Source organism: Pundamilia nyererei, unplaced genomic scaffold, assembly GCF_000239375.1.
Source record: "Pundamilia nyererei isolate P.nyererei 1_Seehausen unplaced genomic scaffold, PunNye1.0 scaffold00055, whole genome shotgun sequence".
Taxonomy (NCBI): Eukaryota; Metazoa; Chordata; class Actinopteri; order Cichliformes; family Cichlidae; genus Pundamilia; species Pundamilia nyererei.
In genome coordinates this window covers 2071136-2099047 of record NW_005187456.1, presented here as the reverse complement: position 1 = coordinate 2099047, position 27912 = coordinate 2071136, and the positions used below count along the sequence as shown (strand labels likewise).

Sequence of the window (27912 nt, the reverse complement as noted above, 5' to 3'; positions counted from 1 at the left end):
CAAATTAATTCAAAGCATTATTAAGACTGCACTCAGAAACGTCCAAATACTGATACAGAACAATGGACATGAAAGTCTAAATTGTGATAAATAAAACACCATCTGTGCACCTTTTATTCAGCACTTCACACAGCAGTCTGCATCCTATAAGCCTCGTCGCACTTAGCTAAGAACACAAGTGTTTGTTTCTTCTAAATGCCCTGGCCTTCTTCTCCTCGGTCACATAACACCACACATGTTGCAAGGACCTATTTGACAGGTGCATTACGTAGCAGTCCCTTTTCACCTTGTTTTCTTCCTCCGTGTCCTTTTGGTGACGTACGTGTCGAGGCCAAAATATGCACGTGTCCCTAATCTCCCAGCTGTGTGGCTGGCTCTCAGCCCTTTAATGCCATCACTTCTGCAGCTAACAACAATCACTCTTGTCACTTATCCTAATTAGAGAGGGGACACGATGTCCTGTCATTCTTCCCACACAGTTGGTTCTGCTGTCTGCACCATCCCCGAGCACTCAGAGGTGTCACACATGAGAACTGATGTTTTGCTGCATCTGCTGGAGAAAAAAAACAAACCCTGGCATGAATGAGAAGACAAATCCAGCAGAACAAAGACTCATTTGATAACAATTGCAACAGACAGCTGAAAGTTTTGACAGCACATTTGTTTTATTCATTTACTTTCATCATCTGGAAATGCATTAACAGACCAAATTCAAAATAAGTATGACATAACACTCATTTCAACTCGCATAATACTTGACAATGTAGTGTAACAACTACAGTCTATGCTTATTCCGAGGGCTGTACTGATCATTGTGATACAAATCAAATTTGAAGATATAGATATATAAAGCTAAATATAGAGACATCTCTCGGCTGAAACTATTCATCTAACAGTGCAGAGAAAAAACTGAAATAACATTTTAAACAGGCAGGGGACATTTGCAGAAATATAACAGTTGCGTGTTTAATGCTATTAGCAGCTAACACGCCTCAAGCTGAGTTTAGGAGTCGGCTTAAACTGGTTCTGTGAGCTCACTTCTTTCTAATTCTACACCCACATTTTTCCCAACTTTTGGTTTTCCCCCCAACCAAGGTTTACTTAAGTGAGATCACTTGGAACCGTATGAATTTTAAATAGCTTGCTCTGGAACCGCAAATGACTTTATGACATTTTCAACATATTACAGGCACCAAACACCTTATTAGTTACAGCTTGCTACTACTGGGTTGGATTCCATTGTTCCTTGCAAGCCATCTGGTGACTGTGGATGCCATTTGAGTACAATGATTTCATTGGCACATTTAAGAAATCATTTTGAGCTGGACTGGATTAACATGTTGGAACAGCATAAAATGGGTAAACTGTAGTCAACAACAATACTCAGGTGAGCTGTGATATTTAAATAATGCTCATTTGGTACTAAGAGGTCCAAAGTTGATCCATTCTGTTGTGTTGTTTATGCCAAATTCTGACCCTACAATACAAATATCATGCCAGAGACAAAGATGTTCATCAGATCAGGCAATGATTTTCCCTTTTTTAGTCTTCTGTTGTGCAATTTTGGTGAGCTTGTGTGAACTTTAGCTTAAATTCCCTGTTCTTAGATGAGAGGAGTCACACCTGGTGTTCTGCTGCTGTAGCCCATCTGCTTCGAGGTTCTCCATGTTGTGCAGTCAGAGATGCCCTTCTGCATACCTTGGTTGTAAAAAGTGGTTCAGTTACTGTTGCCTTTCAGTCAGCACAAAGCAGTCTGGCCATTCTGCTCTGACCTCTGGCTTCAGCGAGGCATTTTTTACCCAAAGAACTGACGCAGGATATTTTCCCTTTTTTGAATCATTTTCTCAACTCTAGTTATGGATGTGTGAGAAAATTACTCAAGATCAGCAGCTTATGAAACACCAAGACGACACAAAAAAAAGCATCACATGTTCGAATCACTTAAATCACATTTTAATTCCAAATCTGATGGTTGATTTGAACTTGGGCAGATTTTCACAACCCTGTCTACATGCATAAATGTTGTAAAGGTTGTTGCCATGTAATTGGTGATTATATTCTTTTACATTAACAAGCAGATGAACGAGTACAACTAAATAAGTGGCCAATGAGTGTATTTGTAGTAGAACTACTCTGGACTTGTAAATGAATACTGATGTACAATCAGTGACATGGCCCTTAAATCTCTTTTAAAAGAGAAAAAAGTTTAAGTTTGAACTCATTATAACTTGACATGCAGGGCCTGGTGGCAGACAAACATGACTTTCTAAAATCCTACAGCCCTGTTTTGAAATGCCAGCAAATAAAAAAGTTGGATGTCATGTAATGCTGTAACTTCTAGTCCGTTGTTTTCCAGTACACTTTGCAGAGCATGCGGTCGGACATTTGGTGAGGTTGACAGTAACTGGGACCTTTTGGATAATGTCATCTGCACTGAGATACCTACTGTCTTACCTTTAACCCCCTGACACATCTACAGGAGGGCATTTGCTTGCTAATCCTATCCGTGGTCGCAGAGAGACATGTATAATGTGACCAAACACTTACAAACCCTGTCACATACCATCATTCTCTTGCATAGTATTCCACTAAAACTCTGCTTTGAAAATGAGATTTTTGACATTTTCAGATGTCTCTAACTGATATGTATCATTAATGCTTTTCAGATTTTACTGCTGCCTCAAACACACATAAAGTACAAAAAGGAAAATCAAAGCAAACAAACAAATAAAACAGATTAAAACGTACCAGTTGCTTAAAATGCAGCTCATCTCCATGCAGGTCAGGCTCAGCCAGATGCTCATGAATACAGTTGTAAGTCGCAGACCAGCACGGGTTGCGTGTTGTGAAGTTTTCGAAAGCTCAAGGTCACTTGCGGCTCTTCTGGTCACAAACTTGCTGTCAAGGCACTGACCGCTTTTCTGCCCCCCCCTCTTCAAACTGTGGCATAACGACATGACAGTTACTGTATTTAATTTCATATTCGTTTAATTCATCCCTTTTTTCCCCTCACTTTGACAGCACTGTTGTACTTTTATAAATATACGATTCTCCTCGGATCTCCTGGCCACTGTTTGCACAAGGTTACTGCACAATTAAGCAACAAAGTTATTCAGTGAATGTCATCTCATCGTTTAACTGTTAGAACATCAAACTGAACTGCATATTCCTCAGTGGGCAAAACAAGGAAAGGGAAATCTAGAATGAGCACAAGTCTTAGGTAAAGAAGAGTGTGTTTATCACTGAAATCACGTGGCATGATGGCTTTTGTATAGTAATTAGCTGTTAACTTTTCAAAGACATAATTAGTCTGTGTCAATTCTTGTTTTGTCCTACCTCTCCTCTGCTGTGTTCAGAAGGGGGGAAAAAAGAGAGGCAGCCAAAGAAAATACAACCAAAACCACATCCTCTTGTGATCATTAAAATGAAAAAAAAGGAGGAACAGCTGCTCAGAACAAAATAAACACATTAACACCAATGTTCCACAGTGTGCAATCACACAGGCCCGAAGAGACAGCTGCCCGCTTTTAATTACACTAGCCTGACGTTTGTCTTCTCTTCTGTTGTTTTTTTTATTCTGACAACTTTTCAAACTTTTATTGTCTTTATTTTTGATCTTGTTGCATCCCAGTTCTTCCCTATGCTACAACGAAATTGTTCAAACACAGATTCTTTCCTCCAACAAGAGCTTGATCAGGTCTTGTTAGGAGGTCGTATGGCTGCTCCCTTGGCCAGAGAGAGAGATTTAAGTAAGAGATTTTGAAATCTACAGGATGTCAGAGGTTATGTGGTTCAGGTGGTAGAGCAGGCCGTCTACCAATTGAAAGGTTGGATTGACTCCCGGCTCCTCATCCTTGAGTAAGACACTATTCCCTAAGTGGCCAAGATGCAACCATCGGAGTGTGAATGTTGGATAAAAAGGCCTTAGGTATAGATAAAAGCACTGCATGAATGAAAGCGCTTTGAGCTTTGAGTGGTGAGACTGAGTAGAAAGGCATAAAGGTTAAAAAACTTCTAAGTTCAGAAAAATTAACTTTATGTGGACTTTTTATAAGTTTCCTTATTTCCTGCCATGTCTGTATATCTAAATACAGTATATTGAAGAATCAATGTTTTTGCAAGTAATGTCTATGAACCAAAACCAGCCAGGCTTCAGACTGACTTTATTCTATACAGTTTTTCTATTCTTGGCTCCATGTGCTGTCAAACAGGATTCATATTCTTAATATGTAGATCTCAGGGGTAACCAGACTTAAAGAGGAGCTAAATTGACTTGATTTACACCTCAGTCTTAAATGGCTAGAGACCACACCCCACAGCTACCTCTGGTTGCTAGGGGAAAATGTGTATTTTTTTAACCACTTGCCAAGTGGTTACTGCCTGTCACTACAATCATAAAGAGGATGCTGCAGCAAATTGCAGATTGCTAGCAAATTGGCCATAGTTTGCATGGACGACACCTACTTGTCTGCACGCACTATAATGTAAAAGTTTTGCCTGCACACTGAAACTAATACATTCTGAACGGTGCTTTTATTTTGAAGGCAAATTATTTCTGTATGTGTTTTGCATCACACTTTTAACAGTTTCACTACGACTTAGCGAACAGTTGCAGACTTTTAGACAAGTTGGTATCTCGTATACAAGTTACAGGCGATCGCTGCTATAAACTCGCCACTAAAATCATTGCAAGATTTTCAGTGCAGCACCTTATAGCTCTTTAAAATAAATTTCACCTAGCAACTGCCAGCAATCTCCAGAAAACCACTCCCCAACCAGGCGGGGAAATACAAATGTTGACCAGCCTCTTGGTGTGTTTGTCTAATTATTGACCAATTATGCTCATTTTAGATCCATTTTAAGGGAGATATTGGCTGTAGCTATTTTGCTTTTACCCAGAGATCTGCCACTCACACGTTTTGTTTTGTTTTTTTAAATTCTCAGTAAATCCCAAGTTATCTGTAGCTTCTGAGATACTAGGCCCATCTGGAAATATATAAATTTACTATAAATAAATAAGATAATGCTTTAAGTCCATAAGTTCAAATATAAAATTTCTGAAATCTGAGATACAAAAAAAGGCCTTAGCCGTGTTTTTCTGCCATTGCTCTTTTTCTCCTTCAAGTGTAAAGTGGAAATGTCCCTTTAATGTGTACCTGGAGATTAAGGGTGATATCAAACAGCACAACATTTTGCTTCTAAAGTTTAAAACAAAGTCTAGCTAAATTTGGATAAAATATACCTATCTATATTTTATTAAAAACATTTCAACTGTGTTTATTCAAACAACGTCCTCAGAGTCATTTCGAATGCATGAGCGCTCATGCATTCGAAATGACTCGTGCAAAAAAAAAAAAAAAAGAAAGCTCCACTTTTAAGTTCTTCACCGTCGTGAATTTTCCCTTTTAAAATGCATCTCATCTCAGACAAGTTGGCTGATTAACACAGGATTTTTTTTTAAGTCATACAGGTTCCCCAATCGCCTAGAAAAGATTGGATTGTGTGTGTGTATGGGTTTTTTTTTTTACAGCATTGTTTCACTTGAAAACGCAGCCAAACAGTGAACAGAAAGAATGACAAATGAGGACGAGCCCTGTGTTTTACAGGAATGATTCTTAATTACATACATAGCTGCCATTTAGAGCCTATTGTCCTGCCTGAAAGTTGGCAGACATTAGCACAATGTGTTCACTGCATCCTTCCTTTCTCTGTCTTTATTTGTTTTTCTCCCCCCATTTGAGGGTTACACAGCACAGCCATTCTAAACCCTCCATAATTTCCACAGTAATCAGTCTGTTCTTTTTTTTGCAGTAAAGCTTTAATCAAACATCTCATACCCTATACCAGGCAGAAATGTGTTATTCTGACAGAAAAACAAAAAAGCATGCAATTACTCCCAGAGGAGCCGTCCCTCCTCTCCACTACAGCTGCAGGAACGAGGGCACTATTCCAAGCGCATCCTCCTCCTTTTTCCTTTCACTTCTTCTCTGTGCTGAAACTCCTCCTCCTCCAAACAATAATGACAGAGGATGTAAAGACGTGTTTTGTAATGTACACAAAGTAAAAGAACAGTAAGATGGCGCTCTCGTCCTCAAGAGAAATGTCACTGTGTGATTAATAATGAGGGTTTATCCTGTAATTGCATTCGTCATTTGTAAAATTTATTTCGCAAACCTATTTGTCATCTTTATTGTTCTCCCATCCAACAAAACACCCGTCATCTCGAAATAGTAAAGTACTACCTACTGAAAGGATAACAGCCCTAAAAAGAAAAGCTGTTTTTGATGACTGAAGAGCAAAGGACAAATGTATGCCGAGTGAGGCACGAGTGTTTGCCCTCAGTGCAAGAAAGGATTTTGGAGCTTTTGCTAAGTGCTTAAGCAAATCTTTACTATTAATTGCATGATAAACAGATTATCATTATCACCCAGATAAGAAAGTCAGCATGTGGGAAATTAAAAAAATTTTTTTTTTTGTTTTCACAGGAAAAGAGGAAGATCACAGAGAAGATGTCCGGATGCAGCAAAGGAGGACGAAGAGAGTGTTGGTTTGACAGAGGAGGATGCTCAAGGGGCAGATGACCCATTGCCCACACAGAAAAAACCATAAATCACCTAAATGATGGGTGTTGTGCATTGTTTTTAAGGCGCCTGCCAGGTAGGTTGCTCAAAGCATCTTGAAGAACTTCCCACTGTCCTGTGGCAAGGGTGTCTCAGCTGCTCATCGACACTATCTGTTGCTATAACCCCTTCTTGTAGCTGATAAGATGCTTTATGTTTTTGCATTGCTGCAAATTTAGAGTTGTTTTTATTTGTGCTGAAGAATAAATTTGAGGCCAGTCACATGTCTCCCTCATGATACTGTGTGATGTATCTAAAGTGCCAAAAAATGTTGCAGTGTTTAATCAGAAAATACTGCACTGATTTCTTCTTGCAGCTGTTTCTCAGATTTATAGTGTACATATAACTTATTAATGCAATTTGCACTACTTGCTTGCACAGTCTTACTTTTTACTCCTCCTTAACTTGATCTCATTTTTATTTCATATTTATATCTATCTTTTTTTGGCCAGTTATTATAGTATTACAGTGAATTATAGTAATTTTATTATTAAATCTCACTTGTTCATTAAAAAAGCAATAGCAACTTGCTTAATGCATTGACTGTCACTGCATCGGGTGGCTCCCAGACACATTTTTATGCGCTCTCTGATAGTTAGGGATCCTGAGGCCGAGGCCCCTTCACTGTCCATGTGTACACAAGTAGAGACCAGTTTTGTTTTGTTTTGTTTCCCTGGTTGTCGTATGTTACCCACCTTTATTTAAGAGTCCCAGATATTATTTAACAATGAGCCACTTAGTAATCTTGTGATGAGACAAAAACATTTAGCATAATTTGAAATACTGTAACATTTCAATGGGCGTTCCACCAAGTAAAAATAAATGTGCAAACAACTGTAACTTCGAAAAATGTATAATTATTGAATCTGTATGTGTAATCAATAAACATGTATGCCTACAGTATAAAGTGTGTCAGCTAGTATTTTTGTTAGTATTGTATCAGTTTGTTACATTAAAAAATCCTACTGACTGTGAACGCAACCCTAGCTTGCTCTCTTAGCGGTATATTTGGATTAGACGGAGTATTAGCTAAAGAAAATGGGTGACGACTTGGGTGACGAGTGGTGGCAACACGAGTACAAATCAGGTATTTGGGTTAACCATGTACATTTGACTTCTCTTGTTGTATTGGAGGTCCTGGTGTAGTCTAAAGAAAACACAACGGTAGCTTGGAGCTGTTGCAGAAATTGTCGGCTATAGTAAGCTAACGCTAGCTAGCAACAATCGCAGCAGTCTGAGTTACTGTTAACCCCTGGGTACATTCGTGCAACATTAACCTAAAGTACACATAGCGACAAGTGAAAAGACAAAGCAGTGCTAAATGTGACTTACGTCTGGTTAGTTATTATCCGCATTGGTCGCAGTAGTTATTATGAGCAGGGGGTGTATTAACACGTGTTTTTTTTCACCTGTTTTTTATGTGCGGGTCACTGCAGAAAACGAGGTTATAGGACCGGTAAAGTTGCTCTAATGTCCCCTATCGTGCCCTTCGCTTTCTTTCAACTTAAAAATTAACTGTCTTACACGCATAGGTTTAAGCATTCAGTGGGCTGTACCCACGTTTCTTGCCACATATCAACACAGGAAGTTCCCTGCGGCTACTTCTGGAACAGCTTCATGCACTCTGCATACCAAAAGAGGGCAGTCGTGCTGTTTTAGGACGAACGACCTGATTGTGTAGCGATCATATTGGAATGTGAGCATGATGCTGTATTTTCGAGAGTCATTAGCAATTTTTAAGCTAAATATGTTCATTCACGTTTTCTGCATTTGTTGTCTCCGCACATGCACGCAGAAACGAAACATAATATGCCAGGTGTTAGTGCACGTGTCAGTAAAATATATTGAATTGAGCCATACCAGCCTCAGTTCAATTTCTGATCCTTATTACGTTATTTATATAATGCAATATACCGCTCTTTAATATTATACAGGTGTTAACGTTGCTTTAAAATAATAAACATCTGTGTGTTTACAGATCAGCGCAGACTTTAATTGATTAGTTGATCTATTACTTATATAATACATATATTTTACTTATATATTAATTTTTTAGAGTTTGCCTATTTGTTTACTACAGTTTCCTCTTGGGGCTGATTGACCACTTCTGTAAAATCTGCATTCTTTCATAAAAGTTGGGATTTGTTCATGATGAAAGTCATGACCAGGCAGTGAGAAGGGTTCTACAAGTTGCCTGTTCTCCATGTGTCCTGGGCAATGAGCTGTGATCACTTTGAAATGCTTCAGCAGAATGTATTATCTGCACAGGTGATACTCTCCAACCTTTCATGCTATTACTTATGTAAACCCATGTGTGTTTTTATGTCCAGAGATCTGTGCAGCGCTTTCTTTTTGTAGGTTTGCCCCTGGCATAACCGTCCTTCCGTGCGTTCATATCACAGAGCTGCTTGACAGAAATGGCTGCAAGGCTGACAGAAAATTGACAGGGCTGTAAAGCAGAATTGAAGTCTGTTAGACGGAGGATGGGATTGACTTTGAAGTCTTAAGAATAAGGCAGCAATTTGCAAGAAGCAGTGCAACTTTTTCCTGCTTTTTTCTATATATTTTTTTCTTCCTTTTTTGCGATGATGTGTCTCGTGGCCAAATTCTCAAACCAATAATAAAGGGTCTCACAAGAGCCCCTGTCAAGTTGCACATTAATATTTCTCTGCAACTGTTGTTAGATACACACTATTTGTAGGCTTGCTGCCAGCGTCTCTCCCCCCAGGACATGTAATGGTATCCCCCAGTGTTGTCAGCTAGTTTCCTATTTGGATGGCACAGCTCATCATGACTTGGTGACTAGATTTCATTTGCTGAAGTGTCTTAGGCTATTTATTTCTGCCACACTGTGTAACTGTTCATTTTGTCATGTTGCACTTAAAAATATCTAATAAGGGTTGTGTTCACTTAAAACAGCAAAGGCTGCTGTTATGGTTTCAGGGTTGATGCGAGCTTATTTAAAGGAATCGGCTGACCTAATTAAAAAGAATAAATTGATTGCTGTTGTTTAACTTGTGTGTTTTTCCAGCCTTATTGAGCTTTTGCAGAAGTTATCACTGTGCTTAATGTGTGAGGATTATCTGTGCTATTTCGGAAACTAAGGCAGTAAACTGTATTTTCTCCAAGATAAACAATAATTCCTTATTCCTGTGCATATTTTTCTTTCATAACAGATTTAATTTTCCATTACTTTTTTCAACAGTACACTTGTTTTTTTTCTTTTTAGCATTCTTCATCTGAATCTTAAATAGGTGTCTTGAAAGCAACAGAATTATTGTTTAGCTGAACTTTGAGAACCAAAACTACTTTTGTCTACATCATACAGGCTGTAGAATCATAAAGTAAGCACATCAGTATGGTGACACAATGCCTCATTAATCTATAAATTGGGATATTTGTGTGGCAGGAGAAGGCACATGCTGAATACTTTGGGGGGTCTTGCTTGTTTTCACAGCACAGGAAAGCAGTGGAAATGTATCTATTAAACCTTTTTAAATGATTTAATTGGATCAGTTGTCACTTTGAAATTAGTTAAATGCTAATAATAACAATTACAGTTCATAATATTTACTAAAAAGTAAATTAGTGGCCAATTCACAATTAAACCTGGACACCTCCTCCATCACCAAGTGTTCCAAGTTTCCTTGCATTAGGGGGGGAAAAAGGTTTTTGAGTCGAACCCAGCTCAGCAAACATATAAAGCTTTTTTTTTCTTCCAGTAATTCATCAAACATCAAAGCACTGTTTTGCACTCACTTTTTCCCAAATCCAGCTGTTTTGCATTTAAACTGGCAAGCGACCCAGTTCCTCTGAGAAGTATTCAGTATGAATACATAGAAAACAAGATAACTTTTAATGAACAAGGGAAAAAAGGAATGTTATTGAAACACTGACATCTCATTTATGTCTTAGACAGGCACTTGACATACAATGAAGGGTTGTTAAAGTCAATAAATCTTGAGACAGTAATCAAATAAAGTAAGCTTTACAAAGGCTCTCATTAAACAAACATGACGAAACATTCAAATACATCAAAATACTTTTGCATTTGCAGAATTATTTTGGTTGTGTAGAGTTTAAAATGATGACTGAGGACATATTTTTTGCAAAATACATATTATATATTTGTATTTTACCTAAATACAAAGGCTGCTTATTGTAACATTTAAGGATTATGATCCTGGCGAGCTAGCAGGGGATATAGTGATGCTACTTGTAATCTTTCCAACACCTTTTACGTGACAGCCGTTAGTGAGTACTTGAGTTCTTTGTTCATGTCGAACATAGTATGGCCCAACGGGCTGTGGGAAATTGTGGGTCATACCATGTCGGGGCTGGAAATATGGGCTCCCCAGATGGATGTGGATCTTACTGTCCTCTGTTGTGATGATACTGGGACTTGAGTCAGGGGTACTGGACCTCGAATGGTACCAGCCGTTCTGCTGTTCAGGTGTCTTGCAGAAAATAGTCTGATCTGTAACCTCTGCTGGCTCCGGAGAGCAACTCCTGACAGTTACGATCTGAATAGGAGAGCTGTTGTGGTCGGGTGTGACAGAGCGTGAGCAATTTGGGCTCAACATCCGAGACATGTTCGCACCGTCAAGGGGGGAGATGGCACGGTCAGGGTTGGAAGTGGGGGTCTTAGGGTTCTGGATGATGGTAATTCTCTGCTTAGGTGAAGCTCCACTCGTCGGGATTAGGGCTGTGCTGGTGTATGATGACGCTGTCTCTCCAGTTGGGCTACTGATCTCGAGCATTGCTGTGTTGAGGACATGATGCGGTGTTACTTTGATGTGCAGTGGCTGACCTGGTGTGTGTGTTAACATCATAACTTCTCCATTAATTGTTGGGTGCATTTCTGTCCCTGAGTGGCTGCTGTCCTGGCTTAGGTTGTTATTTGTACTGTTTAAGCTGTTAAGGCTGTTGACAGGAGAGCTCCTTTTGTTGACGATCTCTACATTATGGTTTGGGTCTGTGTCACCATTTTGTTCATCTAGTTTCTTGCTGTGCCTCCGATAGTCAGGAAACAGGCTCTGTGCAGGCTCAGTTTGTACCTCTCTGGTGGTCTGATCATGGACTGCAGTGTATTTGCTGGCACTGGGTTTCACACTATTGATTTGTCTGTATCTGTCTAGCTCACCAGTAAGTTCCTTCATCTCTCTGGCCAGCTCTTTGTTCTTGGCTTCTTGCTGGTTCAGTTTTCTTTGCAGTGCGGATTGATCCACTTGCATCCTGCAGATGGATTCTTCTGTTCCCATCAGCTTCTGGAGTTTTTCTTTCAGGCTGTCTACTTCTCTGGTTAAGAGTCTAGATTTAACCTGCTCCTTCTGAAGGCGGCAAAGGAGAAGGTGCTCCTGGTTGACCTCCTGCTTCTCTGCCTGATCGTACCTTGAAAGCTCTCTCTTTGTCATTTCCAGCTCCTCTGTTAGAGCTTGGGTCCTCGTCTTTTCCTCATGGAGCCTCTTTTCAAGACACTCAAAGTCCTCTTCCAGTTTCATCAGTTCTCCCTCCAGCACTTCCTTATCCTGGAGTCTCTTTTGCAGCATTTCTAACTCACGGGTCAGTTCTTTAACTTTGTTGTCCTCAGTTTGGCAGTAATAGGCAGTGTTATTTGGAATAGAGGTGTATGAGTATTTGTCCTCTTTTTCTTTCCTGTTCTCCAAGACCTGTAACTTCTTCTTCATTATAGTTACCTTATTCTGTAGTTCTCTGTTTCTTTCCTCCTCTTTGTTCAGACTGTCCAGGAGATCATCTTTTTCCTTTGCTATGCTCTTTATTGTTTCTTCCAAGTCCACTTGAGACCTCAGTGCCTGCAGCCTGTCCTCTCTCAGCTTTTCTGTCATTGTGGCCAAATTGCCATGCTCGTTTCTTTTGCCCTCCTTCCTATGTAGTTTTTCCTCAGCCTGTCGGAGTCTCTCAGCCATAGTTTTTCTGTCCTCCACCAAAGCTACAGTAAGTGACCTGAGCTTGCCAAGATCTTGTCTGACGACCATTTCACTCTTCTCCAGTTGGCTCTCAACGGCCTCTAGATCTCTTACCTTTAGCCTTAAAGTGTCAAGTTCATCAGAAAGCATTTTGCTGCCCTGTCTCTCTTGCTCCAAGCTGTTTTTTAGGATGCTGCAGTCCTGTTTGCTCTTGCCTAAAGCCTCCTCCATCCTGTCCAGTTCACTAATTCTGCTGTTGAGTTTATCCACTTCAGCTTTCAGGCTACGGCAGTTGCTGGTCTCCTTCGCTAGTCTGCTGTCCAGGTCTCGACATTGTTCCGCCATTCGTATCAGCTCTTCGTCTTTTCCCTCCATTTGCACCACCCTTCTCCTCAGTACCTCGACCTCTGACAGGAGGCTTAGGGCTGTCATGTTGTTCTGGCTTTTGTGGAAGAGGGAAACTTGATTGTGGCGCTCAACCTCGATATGCAGAGATTTTAGTTCCTCCCCCACCTTTGCTCTTCGTCTAGGAGCACTAAGCCTCTGCTTGATATGGTCAGTGATAGCCGTCAGTTCCTTGGTACAGCGTTTCTGCTCCTCCAGCAGCTTGCTCAGTCTCTCTTGCTCCTTTACAACTAGCAGTGCAAAAGCCTTCAGCTCGGTCAGCTCCTTTTTTAGAATGGATGCTTCTCTTTCATGTTTCTTCTCTTTAATTTCCTGGTACTCTCTTTCCTTTATAAGCAACAGCTTGAGTCTGCAGAGGAAAAGAATTGAAATGTATTGTCAAACAGAATAATGCAGCCAAGTTTTATTGTGTAACTGACTCATTTCAGCCCCCAAAGGGCACTTTTTATGTTTACAGCTAACCTCTTGAACTCACAAAATGTCCTAAGTTGTGTATTTCCAGCATAAACATTTATTTTGTTTTTCAGAAGAATCTGAATAACAGTTTGTTGCCCACTCAGTTTCCCCCAGAAGCAAAGGAGGCTTTTTTTTTTTTGCACATCTGTGTATTCCTGTGAAATGTACAACATGAGGACATGTGTGTATATTTCTTTATGTTTGTGTGTTTCTTTCAAAGCAACAGCCATTCTGTGGGATGTTTTGACTCACATGGCAGATGGTCCCTTGGCAGGGAGTGTTGGTTAATTAAGAAGTTTCTTTACCCTTGAGTACCCTCAATGCTGCATCCAATCACCCTCCTTCTGTGCACCTCAAATGTAAACCCCACTTTAAGCTAAGAGAGTCAGGAATTCCCCTCTGTTCTTAAAGTAATTACAGACTGGCTACTTTTACCAAGTGCTGTCACTCCTCACATTCCCCCAGATGCGCACGAGTTCTGTACAAGCATTAATTCATACTGTGTATTTTGTCATCTTAGTGCATGAGACATATGCTCCAATGTGATCTGTCACCGGTGTATTTTTGCTATTCGGAATGGGAGAGTTTGGACTTTTTGTGTCATGCTATTTTGCACTCTAGAGGTATATCCACAGTTCACATAGCAGAATCTTTTAAAACAAGCACACATTAAAAACAGTGACAGTGTAGTCCAGACATTTAGCTCTACTTGTGTATAATTCCAGATCCTCTATATTGACTTGAAACTAATGAGTTTTTTTGTTTAATTTTTTAAAATATAAGGCTACTAATGTTAAATCTCAAATACGAGACTGAACATTGTGTTTGTGAAAAGAATCAAGAGCGCTGTTAATTAAGATGTTTCTCTTACAACTTTAATCTTGGAGTGTGTTTTGAGTGAGTTTAATTAGTGCAGTTTAAATAGTTGTAAGTGGAACAAATGGGTGGTTATGAACTCGCTGTTAAGTATTTCTGTTTTTAATAAGATCATTCACTGATGAGTTGTTATATTGTTTCTCTTGACTTTGAGTAATGTGTTGATTCCTTTTAAATGCAGAAAATTGCAAAAAGCAAAATCTTCAAAATAATTTTCTACATCTAAATCAACACCTTGGATACCTTTTGAACAGCTCTGTTGCAAAGCAATCTCTTTGTTTAATCTGTGTAGAATTAGCCAACAGTTACGTTATCCTTATCAGCTTATCTTGCAGTTGTAAATCGGGTTTTAAATTGGGAAACGTTTCTAAATGCATGTCTGCATCTTTTTGCTGTAGAACAAAAAAATTTTCGTTCCTACCTGTGCAGTTCAGCTGGCCCGTGTCCTTTTTTTTTCTTTTTGGAAAAAAAATCCTCAAAGAATAAATTGCCTCCACTCTTTTACCTCTCCCTTTCCCAGAGATCCCAGTGATGTGGACGTTCCATCCGGAAAACCAAACATTATGAGAAGTGCTCCGCACAGAGACTCTCTCGCACTCAGTGGCGCCCATTACATCATCAGCAAGTCCTTATATGGGACTGTACAGGCTCTACTTCTGTGTGTGTGTGTGTGTGTGTGTGTGAACATGTGTGTTTGTGTGTGTGTCTTTTTTTCTGGAGTTCAGCCCACTGCAGATGAGGTCATTGTGTAGCAATGCCAAAGAGGCTAATGGGAAGGAGTGTGTGTGTGTGTGTGTGTGTGTGTGCGCACGCAAAGAAAAGTCTTCAATCACCATTCAATCTGCAAGGATAACACCCTCAGTTTGCAGGATTAGTTTAACCGAACATTTAACCATAACCATGCTACATAAATTCTTAACCTGCCTTGGCGTGTCCCAGAAGCATGCAGATCAGTTTATATGTTGTGTGCTTGGAGTTTGAATATACTTCAAGAAGAAAAAACATGTTTTGTGAGTTGTAGCAGCTTTGCCTGGGGCCCGATAACCTGACTGGGAGATGACATCATCAGTTCATCGGCCCTCAATTGCATCCATATGTCCCTCTTTTTTTCCTCTCTTTCTCTCTCCTCAACACATTCTCTCTTTTGTGAGTTATTTTCTCTTTCTACATTTTTGCTTCTAGTTATGAAAATGCCAGTCTTTTTTTCCCTGTCATGCCATCATCAGCTTTCACTTTATCTATGTCTTCTTTTTGATTACTCAAGTCGTGAACTGCGTGCTCAGTATAGCGTGATTATACTCCTTTATTCTCGCAGTTACTCATCTGTCACAGGAATGAAAAAGATAATAAATATGTGTTAATGTTTAAGCTTTTTAAATGATTGTGCTAAACAAAATCAAAAAAATATAGATTTTGTTCCATTTATTTGCAATGTTTTTCACTGCTAAATAAACCTGTGGTGGTACTTTCTTTTTTCCCTCTGTCGAGCAAACTCATGTAGGCCTCAAATAAAAGAGGCCTTTTCCCTCATGAGGCATGTCGCAGTCTCACAAGAATTTAGAAAACAGGCAAAAAGGTGCACTTAAACTTCGCTTTTTAGATATTTATGTTCACAAGCTTTTTTTATTTTATTTTATATGAAGCATGCCAAATTAAACCCCACTGAAACTACTTAGACACAGGTCAGGTATAGAAACAAGAAATCGCACATGCAATGTGTGTGCAATGCACAAGAATATTTAAGCTGTTTCTGTCAGCAGAGAATCCATCTCGAATCATTTGTGTCATAGTTTAACATGTGAACGTCTTCCATTTAGAGACACAACCTCCTCTTCATAACAGACTCTACAAGTTGCATAACTTGGTGATGTAAGGCTGTATTCTGTGCCTGGTTGGTATTTGCTTTAATCCCTTAATTGCTTCATGGCAACTGTGGCTGCCTGTTCTAAAGGCATAGATAGCTGTGGTTGATAACATTTCATTTCTAATTGTTTTTGGTTTGTAATGGTGATTACTTATTGTTGAAGAAGATTATCATGTTTTATTAAAACACAGAGTGGCATTTCTAATATTTAGTTTGCCCTTAATTGCATAAATTGTAACTTTTTTCTTCTTTTTTTTACTGCAGGATTAATAGACCTCTTGTCTTAGGCTCTGTTTTAATGAAATGTAGCTGATAAAATGGCAGCAGCTAAGCACGAGTCATCAGACGTTTTTGGTCTGCAGTGGTCATTATAAAATGTACTGTGCCACTGGGTAATTAACGTGACACAAGCAGAATTTTAATTTTAAAAAATTCCATGAAGCAGCCACCTAAGACACACACAGCCTTGTTGTTTTTTTCTTTATTTCTGGGTCTGAGATTTACAGTTATTTTCCTTTAACCCAAATGAAATGAAAATAATCTGATAACCAAAATGCAGAAAGTTAAAGTTGAAAGTCAATTTTCCAAGTTTTAAAACTTCACACCTTACTTGAAGCCCCTTAGTGGGGAAACAGATCTTGCTCAACTGGGAGGATACCCAAAGTGGAGTCACAGGATTTGGTTGATTACAAGTCTAGGCACGTATGATGATTTATTATTGGCTAATTAAGGTACCTTTGCCATCTTAGAATATGTTCACTATCAAAAGTGGCTTTTTATGCTTTGATATGCTTTGGAAATTACAACACTTAAAAGAACCTTTAACTTTTGATCAAAGTAATATTGAAATGATGATGATCAAAAGCCAGGCCAAGTTGCATTGCTTGTGTTTTGCATTTTTATCAGTAAAACCATTTCAACTACTTCTACCTCCATGGAAGACAGTGACACTATCTTAATTATATACTTATACTGTATTATATACTAAATACTATAAGATTCAAACTTTCTTTTTGCCATGACCTTTATAATTATTTTGCCAGGAAAGAGAGATTTGAGATATTTCTCTTGTGTGAGAAAGATCCTCCTCATTCCTTTGAATATCTATGCACATACCAACTCCCATATCAGAGTTCATGAGGTCCTCTTTTACATAGAGGAGGAGTTGGCATTTCATCCAGTTCTTGAAAACTCATATTTGGGGGTTAAAAGAGCACACACACACACACACACACACACACACACACACACACACACACACACACAAGACATGCCGATATGTAATATGTCTCTTATCCGAGTGTAGCACTCCTCTGTTTTCTTAGCTTCTATTTTCATGCAGAGGTATAATTTTCTTTTTCTTCTTTTTTTAAGGCTGTCACATTTGACAAATCCTTTTTACTGAGCGCGCTCATATAAATGGCACATTGAAAGTACAGAAAGAAAAGCAGCTGCTTAGTCAGTCGGTGTTGGCTTTCTTCCCTTCATTTATCTAAATGTTTAATAAAATTGAAAGTATGAATAACTGACCTCATCTGCTCACTATAGCTAATAAATGGGCCCAACAGCTTGTGATCGGGGCAGTGCTTCTTCTCTGAGTTGATTCACTGCCAGATCCTGATAATTTATGAACATCTTCTGACACTTCATTGGCTGAGCAGGCAGATGGCGAATGCGTTTGAGTGAGGGACGAACAGAACATCTGCGGGTTTCTGCTTTGGCACAGCCGTGTTTATTGTGTTGCTTTTCTCTTGGTTCTCTAGTAATTCAGGTAATACAGGAATAACATTTTCAGTTCTTCGTACAACTATAAAACGTTATACAAGGATTGCCGCGGGTCTCATTTGCAACAGCACATCTGTTGCATGTATGTGATATGAAGTTCTGAAAATGTTTTGTTTATTAACCATGTAATACAATACCTCATTAGTTAAAGAGTTTTCATTATGACCTGAAAAACTTGGCTTGAAAGCAAATGTGAAGTACAAATATTCCTCTTCTCCTCTTTGTGAAAACTTCAAGTCTTTTTGTTGAGTTGGCAGCCAGTGCAATTACATTTTAGCCAGTGTTAAATTAATAAAATTAAAAACAGAAGAGGCTATTCAGTTTCTTTCCAGTTGTGTATAATAGTAATTTATCAAACAACTCCTTTTGTCTACAGACATTTTACACATGAGGCTGATGCTGGATTAACCAGTTAAGATGCATTGTTTTGACTGGGCATCAAGGCTCTGCTCTGATGCTAGCGCTAATGGGATCACAGTTTCACCGTCTGGAGTGAAGCTGTTTAAGAAAAGGGACTGGACAGTGTGTGCCAATTACATGGATATCACCCTTCCCGCCTGCCTTTTATTTTCTCTGCCAGAGTCCTGAAAAAGGGGTTGAGACTGATAGTTGAGCCTCAGTTTTAGGCTGAATGCTGGTTTCATCTAGGCTGTAGTGCAGCAGACCAATGTTTTACCCTCCTGCGGTTTTTGTTGCACTGAGGAGCCTTGAGTTTACTAAATAAGTCTACATGTGGTATGTAGACTAACAATGCAGATTCCCCAAGGGTTTCTGCAGGGCTTTCCACAGAGAAAAACCAGGGTTTGCCTCTCCTTGCTATACATTGCCTCAACCCTTGAACTGAAAGACGTGTTTACTTTCTTGGCAATAATTTGGACCTGTTTATTGTGTGTGTTGAACTTTGGCCTAGGCTTGATCTTGCCTCTATTACTTTTTGTATATTTTGTAGCCAGATTTGAAGGCATAGAAGCTGCGAGGAAGGAAGGCATCGAGCAGGTGATAAAGCGCCACCATCCCAGGAGGACTCCCAGTACTCACTTAAACAGTTTGCAGCTGAGTGTGCTGCAGCTGCAAAACACATCAGCGTCTTTAAACCCGAGGCCACAGTTTTCACTTGGTAACGGATGTTATTATGATGCTAAAATGGACTAAATGATTAGAAAAACAAAGAATGAAGGAAGAAAACCAAAACTGTACCAGATACTCAGGTTGACGTAATTCTTGTTGATATGCTAATTTGACAGAGTTACGCTGTTCAGCTCTCCCGTCTGGTTAGTCTCCTCCTCCTTTGGCATTTCAACACAGGAAAAGAAATAGCGGGGGGCTGTAGTGCTAATTGGCAAACAATATAAGCTAACACCCTAATCTAAGGTGATAAACATGGAACAGTTATATGTATGCATTGTCCCTTTGAGCATATGACATGAACATGTTAGGATGAAAGTATTTTAGCTAACTTGAGAATTTAACCCAAAGGACTAAAGTGTACAGCCTCATAGGGCTGTTTTAAATAATCCTTTTTAGATCATGTGCATTCCTTTCCTGCATCTGTAGTGCTCACTGATGATGTATTGATGAGAAAGCCACATCAGTTGTAAAGTGAAAACATGATAGCTCTAAGAGTGGTTTTGGGTAAAGTCTATGAAGAGTTTGTGATTCTGAACTGAAATGGACAGATGAGAGCATTGATGTCCCTTGTATGTTGAACATGTGTGTGCGGTTAATGCTGAGATGCTGTCATCCCAGTAATAAACCATAGAAAATACGCACAGTCTTAAAGCATGTTCTGATAGCTGAGGTTGGAACAGCCAGATTGCTGCAATGGCATAGTGACGTGAAGATGTAATCGTCCTTTGACACATACTGTTGCGCAAAGTGGTGATACGATGTGTGTTGAATCTTCTGTATTAAATTATGGCTAAAACAAGTCATCTGTTGAGCACATGGCACCTGGTGGAGCTACTTTTCCAGGGAAACGAGGGGGGAAAAAAAGTGAGGGGTGCCGATTTTTAGCCAGGCCGTGTGGTTTTCTTGGCCTGGAGCATATACTTTGAGAAGAAACAGAGTGAGATTGAAAGATAGTTGAAGAGGATTTGAAGTAAGAGTGGAAATTCTCGTTTAAATATTTAGGCATCTGCAAAGCAAGAAGCAAAGAAAAAAAAGACTGGACTGGGAAAGAGATGAAAGGGACAAGCGTATCACCATGTGCCTTATGTTGTTTACCCAGGGGATAAATGCAAGATTTAACTCAGCTCAAACCTATTTAAGGCAAACTCAAAGAAGCTGAAGTGCAGTCAGGAATGCAAAGAAGGGCAATAGAAACCTGTGCACTTTAGACAAACTATATCTTTGGAATACATAATTCAGCAGTTGGACAGATACCCAGCACGTTAAACATCCCTAGTTTGAGACCAGCCAGAGACAGAAAATCCATCCTCAGGGAGTCTGAAACTGGTGTTCTCGTAGTGCCTGGATAAATGGCAGGGTTGCGTCAAGAACCAGCATAAAATCTGTGTTAAATCAAATATCTGGCTCTATTCGATGTGATTCACCACTGGGATGTAAGAGTAGAGCAAATTTTGATGCTGTAAAATGCTACAAAATCAGAAGATTTTACAAGGTAGATTTTAGCATTTAGCCTAAAAGGAGACGGAAACACTTAACCGATTATCAAAATGGTTAAGTATTCTTTTAACTGACAAAAAGAGCCTAAAAGCTCTTTTTGGGTAGGAAGGGTAGGAAGTGAACCGACAATAACCAGTGTTTCCCACACAGACTTTAGTTGGACAGTGTATCCAGGTATTTTAATTCCTGGCCAAGAACATTTGGTGATTCAGACTCATAATTTCCATCACGTCATTCCCTGCCAACTGGCTTGCTGACCCGTCTCACTGTTGTCGTGGCCCTCCACCATCATTCGCCTACTTCTCCAGAGTCTGATCCTGCAGATGAATGAGCTCAAGCTCCACCGTCTCACAGAGGCTGCAGATCAGAACAAGGACTACAAGCACTAGCTGCTCCCCATGACAGTGGAATTTGGAGACTTGACCAGGGCGCGAGGGACTCACTGGAGAGGCAGCTAGCTATTTTGCTCCTTTTTATGGTCTCCTTCTTTTAAGTTCATTCTTTTAAGACAGCGTAGGTGTGTGTTCAGTTGGATTATGCTTTAGATTATTTAATAAAGAATGATGTTTTAGATATTTAGAGAGGAGAGTGGGCAAAGAGATGAAAGAACCTGTATGTTATGAACACTCAGGAATAAATGCGTCACACGGGGCTACAGACACACCACAGACATGCCATGTACTCATGTATTAATCATCATTAGGCCAAGATGAACCACATACTCTTTAAGTGAATATGTTTTTAGCTTTCCACATTGTGTTTGAAGAGAGAGAATTCTAGTGAACTTAATCGCTCTACTGGTATGACTATTTTTGGTCTTTAATTGCATATATGCCTGTGGTGGATCAGTAAAAGCCTTTTTTCAGTTTGGCATGCAGAAGCAGACAACTAGTCTCCTTCCAAGGCTGCAAGCCCAGTGCGGGTCCAGTCTCTACATAGCTAGATTACAGAGTGGACGCTGGAGGTACATGAACCAAGACAACCGGGAACTTCGACAAAACGACCTTTAAATTGCATGGGAGAACCAGTCACTACCTTTATGTTAGACCTAGCGTCACCCGTAGGCCACATCTAAATACGGTCTCTATTTGGTAAGGGAACATTTCTACCCACCAACAAACCCTCAGCACATTTCCTTACTTTAGAAGAAACCTTTAACCTATACTGTGTTGTGCTGTTGAATGGGACATGAGAGCGCCAATTTAGCCTCTACATGTAATTGCAAGTGAGTGCATGTTTATGTGTTTACAAGGGGGAGTGAGCTGAGCCAGGTTGGCCACAAAGTCTAACCAAGTCCAGAACGTAATGGACTGTGTCTGAGTGGAGTAACTCCTAAGTACTGTCTTAAGGTCATATGTGTGTATATATAAATGCTGAGATGGAGCAGCCACTCACTCTGCCATGAAGAGCTTTACAGACCAACATAGACTAAAAGAATTTAAGCCTTCACAAGTGTACATCAGAGCTCAGGTCCGTCCCATCAGGTCTTATTCCAATGTACTGAAATACTTTAATCCCTTAGCCTTTCCTAGCTTGCTGTAACATTCCCTTCCAGAAAGGAATTGGTGGATATTTTTATAAGCCTAGCCTCAATATAGGCCAGCATGGGAGTATAAATATAAAATATCAGTGTTGTCTTTGCTTGGGCATACATTTACATGTGTTGGGTTTGCTGCACAAACCTCTCTCTGTCCTGCTTCAGCAGAGTGGTAAGGCTGTTGCTCTTGTGGATCAAAGCCCTGTGGCTTTTCTCTTGTTCCTCCAGCCTGTGCAGAGCCTCAGAGTGAGAGAGGGTAACCTCCTGAAGCTGCTTCATCATCTGTTTTGAGGAATGCTCGTGGGCTTCCACCAAGTGTTTGAGCTAAGAGGGGGGGAAGGGAAAACAAAATGGGCATGAAGAGTAAAACTTTAGTTTACCTTGACTTGCTGAGAGTTAACCACAGGGAGAAAGCTCTCTCCTGTTGCCGTTCTGAAACCAAGACCGAATCCACAAGACAATCATCCGTGCTTACAAAATGCAACATAGTATGTAAATCTGATGAGTAAAGCTGTTATTATGTAAAAGCAACAAGAATTATTCTGCCCACATTATAATTGTAGGCATTTTTGATGAGCTTCTTCCAAGATTTTTGCTGCCACCCAGTCCACTTTGCTGTGGTAGAAATTAATTGAAAAAGTGCTCACTTACAGATTTGTAACCATGGCAGAAGGATGGATTCAAAACATGCAACACCTGTACTGCAATTTAACAAATGTGTGCAATGATGCAGCAGTAATAGACACTCTTTTGTCAGACTGTAATGCATCCATCTCATTAAATTTGATTATCTCCTCCAGATGGTGTCTACATTCTTTCTGTTGGCAGTTAGTACCTCAGCATTAGGTCTTTCATACACATCCTGTAAGTGGTCCTGCTGGGCCCAGAGGGAGTCTCTCCGCAGGGCATGAAGCACCATCTTCTGTCTGCTGAAACCATAGTGGGTCCTCAGTAGACCTGAATCTGTCTGCTCTGATTTCAAAACAGGAATTACCTCATCCCTCGCCTGGTTCAACAAACACAGCAGAAGAACAGTGGCTTTAATTTCAGTTTCTTCTCATGAGTTCACAGGAGCTAGAGTGAACTACAAAATAAATGCAAATCCAATATGAAGTAAATCATCCTACCTGTAGTTCCCCCTCCAAAATGCTGAGCAGAAACAGCAAGTCATCATAGGACAGGCCTTCTCTTGTGTGTCTTCCCTTCCACCTCTCTCTCTTCTTTGGCATATTGTCCTTTTCAATTATGATTATCAGAGCCTGGTTAGGTTAAAAGACAGCCGTTTAGGTATTTCTTTATACAACCTCGAAGATGGGAAGAAATGTTGCTGCTTTTACCAATGGGGTATGTGAAGTCTGTCGTGGAGCTGGAAAAGCTGAGAAATAGGAAATGATTGGAGGTGACAGCTGAACATTGGTGAAAAAGAAAAATACATGCTTGGCATGAAAGAAGTTAAACAAGGTCATGAGTTGTTTTTACAGTACAAGTGGTTATTGTGTTGCTTTTGTAAGTGATGCAGATCATATAAGCTTTGATGAGCTAATCCAAAGTCAAAGGGGTCTCTTGTCATAACAGTTAGTGTTACTGAAATAGATAGGCCTGCGCCTGGCATTACTTTGCGTGCAGCTTATGTCATCTCATAGTCTTACTCTTAGCACATTTACAGCAACTGCTGTTAGTTTGGCTGATAAAATGGACTAAATGTTTCCATAAAGTAGGACAGTGATTACTGACCATATATCTAGATACTGTGTGTGTGCGCGTCCGTGTGTGCGCGTGTGTGTTATTAAAGCTAATCACATAAGTTAAACATTGTTTGCCGGCCAACTTTCTGTATGTTCTCACCCGAGACACAGAAAGCAATCAGGTTCATATTAGTGAAAGATGATGTCATCTCGCTACTCTTCAGCTCTGCTTTTCAGGCCCAAGTTCTGCCTGTGGGCAAGAACAGTCCTTATTCTATAGTATTTGGTCCTTTCCTTTTTAGATTAGTAACTGAAGGGCCTTGTGTTTTGAGGAAAAAGTATTTAAAATTTTAAAGTGCCCACAGATTTTTTATTTTTTATTTTGGGGGGGTGGGGTTCAGTATGTCTGTTTGAAGACAGCTATACCTTCTCATATATTTCGTTGGTGCATGTTAGAAAGTCTGATACTGAACAGAAAAGCAGTGAGAGTCTTTATTTTTCTCAGTAGCTCTTACACAAGCACACAGACAGGCAGCATCTGCTTGTTTTCATCAAGGCCCGAGAGCAACTTTGAGGCTCTAAACAAGGTGAGCACTGATACATAAGAGACAAACATTGTGCAAGAAGAAACAAACCAAACAGAAAAAAAGACAACCTTTAACTAGTTCAGACTTTAGCCAATAACATCTTTCAGATACTAAATCACTGTGAGAGTGCTGGCTCACTTAAAGGAAGGTGTCCACATTGAAGTATTTTTCTCTTGCCCTTGGTCTGGAAACAGAGTGAGTGACAATCTCAAACTCTCCCCCCTCCTCTTGATGCCTTCTCTGTATCAATTAGGAAGACAGATGAAGCTGTCTGGGCTGTCGATGCATTTCTTTTGTACTTTCCTTGACATTTAGCTACAGAAAAGGACAATAAAACCTCAGCACAGCTGTTTGGGAGTGTAGATAAAAATTGGAAAGCTGAGTGCTGCAATAAACACGACTACAAAGTTATCATATCCTCTTATAATTTGATATTATTTGTCCTGAGGCCCAGATTTGAATGATGGAAGGAATTGAGTTTGTGCACTAAAGGGAAAGTTTATAACTCATCTTGAATAGGTTCAGATAAATGCAGAGGGTCTGATGTGAGTTAGTGAGCTTTGGCACATATTTTCTATGATGGCCTGGGGTCTGTGTTCCTTGGACATGAGCATTAACATATTTCTTGTTCCTTTTGCCGTCCCGTCCTACGGTGCTTTTAATGTGTGCAAGTCGAGTCATGACACGTGCTGCTGTTTCCTTGCCCTTGGCACTCAATTGATTAATAGCGATGGGGGCGGAACGCCTCACTTGCTCTCTCTTGCTCTCACTCTCTTGCTTTCTCACACACACACACACACACACACACACACTTACACACACACACGGACACGAGCCAGGCTGTGCTTTCTTTAGTGCCCACACAGTGTCTAGACCAGCACATGCTTACTGATGTCTAAGCACACTCGCACACAATGCCAGGCATGTGAAAATACCTCGGTACTTCAGTTGTGGCTCAGAGCCAAAGTCAGCCTTAATAATGGTTGCCAGGTCTGCCCTGTTGAGGACAGTCCGCTGGCAGGCAAGTTGGCAGGTTCACATGTGGCTGTGCCTCTGTTTGTTTATCCGAACACCACCGGGGGCAACATGCCTGCACCCCTCCTGCCCGCTCCTTTCTACCCAAGAGGGCACTGGCTGCCCTCACAATAGACCAGTACCATTTCCTAAAATTAATCTTATTCACAACACCTTGTCCTGGCCACAAGTGGTCACAGGCAGATACAGGCAGTATCTTTGCAGCTAATTTGTCCACAGACCAAAAACAATGACCGTTCACCTGTTCCTTGGTATTATCCAACCAGCTGTGTAATTGGCCTCCAAACTAGAGCTGCATTCACACATGCGGCACAGCCCTGGACTGTTCTAGACATTACCTTGCCGAGGCGAGAAGGAAAATGAGCGAAAGCATGTTCCATTCATGTGTTAAAAATTCCTTAAGGGTGAGGTTTGTCACATATATGCCACTTTTAATGAAGCTTTGAGTGGACTGCTTTAACTTTATTTCAGACACACAGTTTAGTTATTTTTTTTAGCACATCTCTTGAGATTCTGGACATTCATCTTCTTTCCATTTATCTGGAGGCAATTTGTCATGTCTGTCTCATGCCTGTACCCTGATCATTTTTCAGTAAAAGTCACAGGTATTTGTTTGTTGGATTAAAAATATGGTTTTCGGTGTTAAGATTCATTACTGCCCCATTTCTGTATATGGAGAGGGGTTTGTTACCCAGACCGAGGATGAGTGCTGCATGAGAAGCAACAAATTGTCTGTTCTCTAACCTTTTCTCTGGCTGGTGACTCTTAACTTAAGTTGCTTTAGTGGTCACAGTTAAAAACATCCATTTTTACCCTGCACAGTCATATTGAGCAGCTAGTTTTACAGACAGCTCTTTTATAATGGGAACCCTACATGGCTACAGTTTTTGGCAATACAACCTGGTCCGTGGCCCCCGGGTAATTTAATTTTGACGCCCTTGCTTCAGCTGCTCACTCTCACCAGTTAGCTCACATCCATTTTATATCCACCTGTCATGGGAGGCTGGATCAGTCTGAGTGCTGGAGTCCTCTTTGGCCTTCAGTTTTCAGGGTCAAGCTGGCACAGCACTCTGTAATTCATATTCGGTATGGTTGGTGTGTGTTTTGGCTAGAGCACAGTACTTCAAGAGTGGTATAACTGAGAAATTATACATTTTGCAAGCCAGCTAGATGGAGGGGTGCGGAGTGCTGAAGAGTCTGTAAATCAGTTTCGTCACAAGTAATGCAACTGTTGTGCTTTATGATTATGAGTGTGGTTAGGCTACATATGCTAAATGTTTTAAGCATGAAGGGCGTTTAATGTTTTGTTTTGTGACTGATTTGAATTACTGTTAATTTAAAATGCTTTTGGACATAAGCCTTATCATAGTTCTTCACTTTTATATACATTTTGTGCCATTTGATATCACATACCTATCTGACTGCATTTAAGTCAGTTTAATTATTGTGATGCTGGTCAACTAAAGTGAGAGGGTGTAGTAGACCCTTCTAGGGCCATGAGGTAATGCAGCACTGTGCTGTGAGTTCACATTTTACACTTACTATCCTAAATAATGTTAATGGTGTTAGTCTTCTTTCCAAATCGTTGTTTTGAGTTGTGTTGTTTTATGGTTTAGCTTTTGTGGGTGGTCTTCTTACATAACAGTAAACGATCAATAAATCAAATGGTAACCATAATTGCGGAGAGCAAAACAACAGCCATTTAGTAGCCAGTGGTTTCATAAAATACAGTGTACATTATTTAGTTGTGACGTAAACCGTGTCCTTCTGGAGTCATTTTTGTTCAACGAGACTCTGTGGTAGTGCAGGATTGTTCAGACAGACAGACAGCCCCCTACCCTCATTCTGAGATCAGATGCTAGATTCCTCGTGCACCGAATCAGTATTTTATTAATATATATGGTGATTATTAATATCGAATAAATGTAAAGATCGCCCTTGTGATACCGGCCACTGAGGTATCTAGAAGCAATAAATGATTTTTAACTAAGTACAGTACCAGTATAGGTTGCAGTATGTGGTCCTGGTTCAAAAGAGGTTTTCTCATTTGGTTCTCGTAAAAGCTTAAAAGCTTTGCCTTATTTACATACCCTTCCTATCTCTGATTAGCAATATCCTCTGGAGCTACAATCACTCTCTGCCAGCCAGGACTGGCTTCACTGAAACACGTGCACGTTGGTCTTTCAGAATAACTTTGAACATTAAACTACACAGATCAGTCAGTCAATTGCTAGCACTGAAAATGAAGCCTCACTGACATGAGGTAATTAAACATTTTTCATGACTCTTCTAGGACAAGAGACAGTAGAGGTCAGAGTAAAGACTCTTTAATGAATTAGACACTTGATTTTTTTTTTCTGTAATTGAGTCAGATAAGACATGACAGTGATCGTTCCTACACACACAAACACACATATCCCACATACTGGTGACCGAGTTCTCTTAACATTAAGGCTGGTTTTATGTAAAGGTCAAGTCGAGCTGCCTTGAATGCTGGTGAACATCTGTTC

The 27912-nt window shown here is 40.1% G+C and overlaps 2 protein-coding genes and 1 long non-coding RNA gene across 3 annotated transcripts in view; 1 reads left to right on the top strand and 2 right to left on the bottom strand.

The window, feature by feature from the left end:
* Nucleotides 1-86: 86 nt before the first annotated feature.
* On the bottom strand, nucleotides 87-7988 carry LOC102193475 (uncharacterized). Its single transcript, XR_311754.1, has 4 exons — nucleotides 7953-7988; nucleotides 2749-2940; nucleotides 1624-1698; nucleotides 87-553 (listed from the first exon to the last, which is right to left on the bottom strand). It is a non-coding gene; the product is annotated as an uncharacterized LOC102193475 (long non-coding RNA).
* The window catches only part of cmss1 (cms1 ribosomal small subunit homolog), a 28942-nt gene continuing 8625 nt past the window's right edge, over nucleotides 7596-27912 (top strand). The window contains exon 1 of the mRNA XM_005733852.1: nucleotides 7596-7707. Coding sequence (XP_005733909.1) covers nucleotides 7659-7707 — 49 coding nt within the window. The 5' untranslated portion in view covers nucleotides 7596-7658. The remainder of the gene's footprint in view (nucleotides 7708-27912) is intronic.
* LOC102193766 (filamin A-interacting protein 1-like) lies at nucleotides 10482-14775 on the bottom strand. The gene is made up of 2 exons (XM_005733851.1): nucleotides 14706-14775; nucleotides 10482-13301 (listed from the first exon to the last, which is right to left on the bottom strand). Exon 2 carries the CDS (start codon nucleotides 12977-12979, stop codon nucleotides 10796-10798), a length of 2184 nt encoding a protein of 727 aa, XP_005733908.1. The 5' UTR covers nucleotides 12980-13301; nucleotides 14706-14775; the 3' UTR covers nucleotides 10482-10795.